Source organism: Monopterus albus, unplaced genomic scaffold (genome assembly GCF_001952655.1).
Source record: "Monopterus albus unplaced genomic scaffold, M_albus_1.0 scaffold25.1, whole genome shotgun sequence".
NCBI classification, from domain to species: domain Eukaryota; kingdom Metazoa; phylum Chordata; class Actinopteri; order Synbranchiformes; family Synbranchidae; genus Monopterus; species Monopterus albus.
The window spans coordinates 780,133-789,093 of record NW_018127905.1 but is presented as its reverse complement, the minus strand read 5'-3'; the positions used below and the strand labels follow the sequence as shown (position 1 = coordinate 789,093).

Sequence of the window (8,961 nt, the reverse complement as noted above, 5' to 3'; positions counted from 1 at the left end):
ATGAATTCCTTATATAACGCATTCTTCTTTTTACATGCATTCTGTAATCCCTTACTCATCCACGGTTTCCCACTGTAATTCCTCTTGTTTTTATACTGCTTATGAGGACAGTTCCTGTCATATACCTTCATGAATATATTTAAAAATTTGCTCATATGCTTTATCTAAGTCTTCCTCTTTGTAAACTGCTTCTCAGTCCTGCCCCCTAAAGTCCTCTTTTAGCCTCCTTACAGCATGTTCGTTCATCACCCTCCTATAAAAAAGATTTGTTTTTGGCCTCTCTTTTCTATACTGGCCCTCATAAACCAAAAATAAAGGTAAATGATCACTAATATCATTTATAAGTAATCCACTAGACATTTTGCTATCAAAATCATTAGTAAATATATTATCTATTAGTGTTGCATGCTGGGTTGTTAATCTACTTGGTTTTGTAATTTTTGGGTGTAAACTACATCTATATAATGTGTTAATAAACTCATCAGTTCCTGTGTGCTTGTTAGGATTCAACAAATCTATATTAAAGTCACCACATATGAACATTAATTTATGACTTATTGATGAGTAATTTTCTTCCAGCCAGTCATTAAATGTTTCTATACTGGCTCCAGGTGCTCTGTAGATACAGCTTATTACAACATTCTTCTTCAATTGCAGTTATGACAATACTGCAAAGTAATAGTTGTCAATAAAAAGAAGTCTGACAAGGCTGTCAGATGGTGAAACTAGCCCACTGATTAGCCAAATTTGTTTGGAAGATAGAATGATGGCGAACCCTAAAATCACCCAAGTGTTATAAACATCCACTTCAGGTTACAAATCAAACTCCTTCATTCAATTGTGACAGTACATGTCGTGCAGCGTTTTTCTGTGCATCTGGTGTTTCAGTCCCCACAGAGCAATCATTTTTCGGTTTCCCCCAGTGGTTTCAAACGTCTGACTACACAGTTGGCTTGTTTACAACCTGTCAGATCATGTTTCTGGCCCCATCTGACTTTGCTGTAGCAATGTTGTTGTATTGCCAGATCTCAGCAATCTCAGCAGAAAGGACCATTTTGGCTGCCCTTGGGTCCAGAGCTAAAAACTGGATTCATTTTCTGCATGGAAAATGGAAAGTAAGTCATAGTTGGTACACTTCCACAGCCTGGATAGGCATGACAGTCTTCTGGTTGAATCATCACTACAAATAATTAACAACACTGTGCTAAAAGATATCACTTTCTAGATTGAAAAAAATGGCACCATGTTTCTTCACAGCTACAACAATGAAGTGTTTTAAATTCAAACAATTTTCATTTGTGCCTCTTAATGCCTCCACAACATCAACAGCTGTGACATGTAAATTTAGAGCCACCCAGTACACCAGACTGCTACACAATACATGACTTCTTAGAAACTGAACTATTTCATTTTAATTCAAACTACTGGCTACAATGTAAACCTACAGGACTTTTACATTATCTGGAAAATTTAAAGTGAGACTACAGAACTTTGCAACACTTATTTTTGGCGAGTATGATGGTATCATAACAAACTGAAACAATGGCCAAGCATATGATAATTACACATCTCTTGTTGAAACAAACTAGAGTGGTGCTTATATAACATATCTATGGGTAAATCCATACTGCCTGCACATACTGTAGATACTACGCACTCTGCACTGCTGTTACTGCACTTCTGGTTAGATGCTAAACTGTATTTTGTTGCCTTGTATTTGTACATGTGTAATGACAAAGTTTAATCTAATCTAAGACCAAAAGAGTGTTCTTCACAAGCTGCAGTCCTAAAAGATTTGATAAAGTGCTTTATAGTCTGCTTTACAATCACACCGATGCTACCATATGGATGGAAGGTGTTCAGTGTGCTTCAACACCTGTTAAGGCATCAGATTACCTATTGTTGCTTCCAGGCCTACAGATAAGGTTACAACAGCTACACGCATGCAAACACAGTGGAATGTACAGTGTGATGAATACAAATACCCAGAAAGCACTTCACTGATTTACAGGATGTGGCTAAGTACATCAACAAGCCACGCTCCTTTCAGCATATGATACACATACACACAGATACATGACTGGGGTTCTGTAAGTGGGTTCAAAGTACAGTTCATCAGATTTATGGAGGACCTATACTCCCTCCTTGTTACTGGTATGTAGCGTTTGTAACTGGATTCTGTTTAATAGAGCAAATCATAAAGTAGATAAAATCACTGGCCTAGTAAGGCAGTCTGGGCTTCTGCTGCAGGACTACTACCATTACTGACAAACACAGACACACACACAAAATGTTATACATTAACAGCTTTCCCCCAGTTTATCTTGAAAGGGAATATCCCACATTATCTGACAGCAATATTTAAGATTTACCAGAAAGCAGCATTTGCAAAATACCATAAGAAATGAAGAAAAATAAAAGAAGATTAATATGAACTGGGTGAGATATGAAAGGAGTCAATGCAGCAGTTGGTTGGCACTTGTGTCACTCTGCAGCTCACTGTGCATCTTCTGTGAATCCATTTGCTTCCACAGTTCTACTGTCAGGAAGAGCACAGATGTGTCAACCAGTGAGTGAAAAACTTAAGGACATGGAGTGAAAACTGTGGTCGTGAGGACAAGTTAAGAGATAATTTCTTTTAGACCAACTCAAGAGCCTTCCCACTCTAGGTATTATTTCACCACTATAACCGCTGACACTTTCTCATCATATAGACCAATGTACACAATTTCTCATTTTCAACCATTTTACCAAGATTCAAACAAAATGGAATCTTAGGAAAAGTATGAAATTTAATCTACAGTTGGTAAACCTCACCATCAGTGAGCTGTGGGCATCCATGACCCTGTCACCAGTGCACCATTTGCCCTTCCTTAGACACTGTTGGTAGCTACTAACCACTGCAGACCAAGAACACCCACCAAGACCTGCAGTGTGGGAGATGCTCTGACCCAGTCGACAGTTGTCAAATTCACTCAGATCCTTACACCTGCCCATTTTTCCTGCTTCCAACACATCAACAAGGACTGAATGTTCACTTGCTGCCTAATATACCCCACACACTGACAGGTGGCACTGTAACAGAGAGTCAATGTTATTCAGTTCTGTCAGGATCAGAATCAGCTTTATTGGCCAGGTGCAGACAAGAATGTGCAAACAAGAAAAAAGAATGTGTAGAAAAATAAAAAAAAATAAAGTACTTATAAATCAGTGTATATCTCAGTTATGTATTTCATTCAGATGTATTATTTCTTTTACAATATATATTATTTGGTAAATAGACTGTATTTATATAGCACATTTTTCCACAGTGTGTTGCACTGGCCAAAGCGCTTTACAGGAGATGATACACCATTCACACACCGATGACGCCAGGCTGCCACACAACAGCGCTAGTCAAGCCAATGGGAGCAATTCGGGGTTCAGCGTCTTGCTCGGGGACACTTAGGCATGCGGGGAGACTGGGAGTCGAACCACCAACTTGCTGGTCAGGAGACGACTGCCCTACCTCATGAGCCACAGCCACCCCCATTATTTGATTCTTTTATGTGAGTTTCACAATGTTACAGAAATGCAGTACGAAATTGGTACTTTTAAATTGAGATTATAAATAGAAGCAATTAAAAAACAGTTCTATGGGAGCCATTACTGCTCCACAAGAAGTTGGGACAATCCATGACAGCATGCAGTAAATCCAAGTGTCTAGACTCTACACAAACTAAAAAGCTTTGCAGGAATGTTGTAACAGCACCTGTGTACTGCTTTCCTGGGGGCCTCTGTCTGCATCTTTGTTTGTGATTTAGACTCCCTGTACTACCCAAAATCCTGATTTTTGAGAATTGTACACACACACTCTGCAGCAAACAGACCTTCCCATAGTCCCTCCACTCCTCAGCTTGCTTATTTGTTTTGGTTTGTTTGGTCTTTATGCTTGTGCACTGAGCTGTGGCAGCTGCCTGGCAACAGCCAATCAGGATGCAGAGAAAGGATAGTCAGCAAATGCAAAATGCAAGTTTATTATTGCTGAAGGTAAACCTCAGACACACCCATTTCATTTGATTGGCAAATCAGAGCTTTTTGAGGGAAAGCCACAGTGAGAAAAAGAAGCATTAGAGATGGAAACAAGGCCACTGAACAGAATGTTTACTAATGTGCAAAAACATCTCACCACTACTAAGCTCAATCATATTCAATCTAACCATGACCCGGTGCTGATCTAGGCAGATTTAGACATGTGCCATATTCCTTCCATTTCTTGATGTTCATTGTCTTGGAAATCACTTTGTATCCATCCCCTGACTTATACTTTTCAGTAACTTCTTCTCTGAGTTTCTTGGAGTGTTCTTTTGTCTTCATGGTGTAATGGTAGCCAGGAATACTGATTAACCAGTGACTGGACCTTTCAAACACAGGTGTCTTTATACTACAGTCACTTGAGACACATTATATTGACCATAATTGGTTTATAAAATCAATAAAAGGGTAAAACATCCAAGGGGGTGAATACTTTTTATAGGTACTGTGCATGCAGACCTCCACCAACCATAGCTTGCCATCTCTCACCACTTGTGAGCATTACATAGGTGATCAAAAAGGAAATACCACAGACAGACATCATCAACATAATCAGAATTCTCAGTCATTAAAGAGCACTGAGGCCAGTATCACAAAAACTGACAACACAAGACAGGAAAAAAATTCTAACACGCTCATCTTTTTGTTGAAATGTCAAGCATCCTGTACTTAACGGTTGTCTACTATAAATGGACACCACACTGGATAAAACAAGCAACTGTAGCACCTGATTGTTTTCAATCCATGTGTGGTTGGTTGGGACAGCATCTTATGACACTGGCACAAGGGGTCAGCACTTCAACACTCCACAATAACTCCAGCCGATAGTCATGTGCCAACATGTACATTTGTTGTGTGTGACAAAAAAAAAAAACTGTAAAGCAAGTTGTAATGTTTCTACTTTAAAGTTCCGTTTCCTTCTGAGGTTTTGTTGGAAAATGAAGAAAAACTACATTAAAAGAGTGCATTCACTGATACACCCATTATTTCAATTCCCAGTGATAACCCTCATCCAGTCAATATAAACTAGCTTACACCATCTTTTTGTCCAAAATTTAGTAATATTTATACTTATTACATATGAAAAAAATTCAGATGTTTTTGTAATAATTTATCAATCTACAATTGAAACACTTACATTTTCAGTTTTACTTTTTCTGTAGTCTATCAAATGATTTCTCTCATTGTTAAAAAATGTTTTAAATAACCTGAATTATATTTTTAAAATGAATAACATTATTTACAGAAAAAGACATCTTGACTTGACAGCTCATAGCTAATGTTATCCAGACATGTGCCTTTTTAAACAAAACTGCTGTTTATACTGTAGCTGTGGAGTAAATGAGGACTGCCAGAATTATTTTTAGGCCCTTAACACTCTTCTTTTGCCACTGTGAGAGTTAAGTGGTTTCCCTGCTCAGTGGAAGCACAAAGCTGATGTTTTACTCAGTCTGTGAGACAAAAGTAAACAAACATCTCCAGATCAAATGGGAAAGTAAGGATGTAATATGAGTTTTAAATAAGACCTAGCAGTAAAGACATGATGGGACATAAAGAGTGAGAGGCCACTTCATGGTTCATTTGCTTACCTTGAGATCGCGGTGGACCACACCCATCTGGTGGCAGTGGAGCACAGCCTCTAGGATCTGCTGAATGCAATGACTGCATGCAAACACCAGGGGGCCATGTGTTAGTGACAAGCTACCACTCATTGTCTGTGAGCTTTGACACTCAAGAGAGTCCACTGTGTTAGTGGGAGACAGTGTGGCTGGCACCTCCCCTAGAGGCCAGAATGACAGGCAGGTTGGTGAAATGACGCAGTGTTTAAAATGATTTCTCCCCAAAGTCACCAACTGACGTTTGCTGTGATCAATCCATGAAAGAAAAAAATCACCTCTGATTTTGTCATTGTCTCAAACTCACAGAAACACAGCCAATTCTCTGCCCGAGTCTCAAAACAGAAGAAGTGTTAGCTCCTGGTCGACAGGAGGCCAGACCCTGAGAGACTGAGGAGGAAGATGCAGGATCTGAAAGAACATTTGTCTCGTCATGTGTCCTGTGCTGCAGCACTACGTCAAATTTACAAAACCGGAAATTTCTATATTTCTTTGTTGCTATTCATATCACATCCAGAAGCAGATGAATGCAGATAATGTTACCTGAAACTGATCATTTTATTGACTTGCTATATTATGATTTCAAAGTAAAACATTGAAATATTTTAGTTCAAACCTTTGTTTCTATATTAAACTGTGTTTGTGTCAAAGCCATTGCTGTGGCCCTAGTACCAGTGTAATTTGGATTTCAAATTGTCAAATATCAACACAACTGGTACTTAAAGTCACAAGGCATCCTTCTCCTCCTCTTCCCCCTCCTCTCTTAGGTCTTAGCTTCAGTGGCTGGTTTAGAGCATGTACTGAAGAGATGCTACATGCACTTGGTGCACTGACATACAGGTGAGACAGGCCATAATGAGATCATCCAGCCACCTAATACTTAATGACCTACTGCCTCATACTGTACAGTGGGTATGGAAAGTATTCAGAACTCCTTAAATTTTTCACTCTTTGTTATATTGCAGCCATATGCTAAAATCATTTAAGTTCATTTTTTTCCTCATTAATGTACACACAGCACCCCATATTGACAGAAAAACACAGAATGTTTGACATTTTTGCAGATTTATTAAAAAAGAAAAACTGAAATATCACATGGTCATAAGTATTCAGACCCTTTGCTGACACTCATATACAGTGCCTTGCGAAAGTATTCGGCCCCCTTGAACTTTGCGACCTTTTGCCACATTTCAGGCTTCAAACATAAAGATATAAAACTGTAATTTTTTGTGAAGAATCAACAACAAGTGGGACACAATCATGAAGTGGAACGAAATTTATTGGATATGTCAAACTTTTTTAACAAATAAAAAAACTGAAAAATTGGGCGTGCAAAATTATTCAGCCCCCTTAAGTTAATACTTTGTAGCGCCACCTTTTGCTGCGATTACAGCTGTAAGTCACTTGGGGTATGTCTCTATCAGTTTTGCACATCGAGAGACGGAAATTTTTGCCCATTCCTCCTTGCAAAACAGCTCGAGCTCAGTGAGGTTGGATAGAGAGCGTTTGTGAACAGCAGTTTTCAGTTCTTTCCACAGATTCTCAATTGGATTCAGGTCTGGACTTTGACTTGGCCATTCTAACACCTGGATATGTTTATTTGTGAACCATTCCATTGTAGATTTTGCTTTATGTTTTGGATCATTGTCTTGTTGGAAGACAAATCTCCGTCCCAGTCTCAGGTCTTTTGCAGACTCCATCAGGTTTCCTTCCAAAATGGTCCTGTATTTGGCTCCATCCATCTTCCCATCAATTTTAACCATCTTCCCGGTCCCTGCTGAAGAAAAGCAGGCCCAAACCATGATGCTGCCACCACCATGTTTGACAGTGGGGATGGTGTGTTCAGGGTGATGAGCTGTGTTGCTTTTACGCCAAACATAACGTTTTGCATTGTTGCCAAAAAGTTCGATTTTGGTTTCATCTGACCAGAGCACCTTCTTCCACATGTTTGGTGTGTCTCCCAGGTGGCTTGTGGCAAACTTTAAACGACACTTTTTATGGATATCTTTAAGAAATGGCTTTCTTCTTGCCACTCTTCCATAAAGGCCAGATTTGTGCAGTATACGACTGATTGTTGTCCTATGGACAGAGTCTCCCACCTCAGCTGTAGATCTCTGCAGTTCATCCAGAGTGATCATGGGCCTCTTGGCTGCATCTCTGATCAGTCTTCTCCTTGTATGAGCTGAAAGTTTAGAGGGACGGCCAGGTCTTGGTAGATTTGCAGTGGTCTGATACTCCTTCCATTTCAATATTATCACTTGCACAGTGCTCCTTGGGATGTTTAAAGCTTGGGAAATCTTTTTGTATCCAAATCCGGCTTTAAACTTCTCCACAACAGTATCTCGGACCTGCCTGGTGTGTTCCTTGTTCTTCATGATGCTCTCTGCGCTTTAAACGGACCTCTGAGACTATCACAGTGCAGGTGCATTTATACGGAGACTTGATTACACACAGGTGGATTCTATTTATCATCATTAGTCATTTAGGTCAACATTGGATCATTCAGAGATCCTCACTGAACTTCTGGAGAGAGTTTGCTGCACTGAAAGTAAAGGGGCTGAATAATTTTGCACGCCCAATTATTCAGTTTTTTATTTGTTAAAAAAGTTTGAAATATCCAATAAATTTCGTTCCACTTCATGATTGTGTCCCACTTGTTGTTGATTCTTCACAAAAAATTACAGTTTTATATCTTTATGTTTGAAGCCTGAAATGTGGCAAAAGGTCGCAAAGTTCAAGGGGGCCGAATACTTTCGCAAGGCACTGTATAAAGCACTTGAACACAGCCGAGGCCAACAAAGTGCTTAACATAAGATACAATTCAAAACATCTAAAAACGTGACAACTACAATATTAAAATACCAATAAAATAACATAAAAGAACCAACATAGCAAAATAACAAAATACTATCAACCAAAACTCAGCCCAAACAGAGTCTCATAGCATATCAAACGCCAAAGCATACAAGTGAGTCTTCAAGTAAGTTTTAAAAATAGCCAACGAGGCGGCCTGCCTGATGTAAAGGGGCAGCGCATTCCATAGCTTAGGAGCCACAATGGAAAACGCTCTGTCCCCTCTGAGTTTACGCCTGGCCCACGGTACCTCAAGCAAGAGCTGGTCAGCTGATCTGAGGCACCGAGAGGGACTATAAGGAAATAAAAGCTCAGCAAGATACAATGGAGCAAGACCATTCAAAGACTTAAAAACAAATAAAAGAATCTTAAAATGAATCCTGAAAGACACTGGAAGCCAATGAAGGGATGCCAAAAT

At 39.4% G+C, this 8,961-nt stretch overlaps 1 protein-coding gene across 1 annotated transcript in view; it reads right to left on the bottom strand.

Annotated features, from left to right (window-relative positions):
- The window catches only part of camk2d1 (calcium/calmodulin-dependent protein kinase (CaM kinase) II delta 1), a 104,354-nt gene that overhangs the window by 32,278 nt on the left and 63,115 nt on the right, over nt 1–8,961 (bottom strand). Inside the window, exon 6 of the mRNA XM_020594854.1 lies at nt 5,664–5,736. Within this exon, the coding sequence (XP_020450510.1) occupies nt 5,664–5,736 (73 nt within the window). The remainder of the gene's footprint in view (nt 1–5,663; nt 5,737–8,961) is intronic.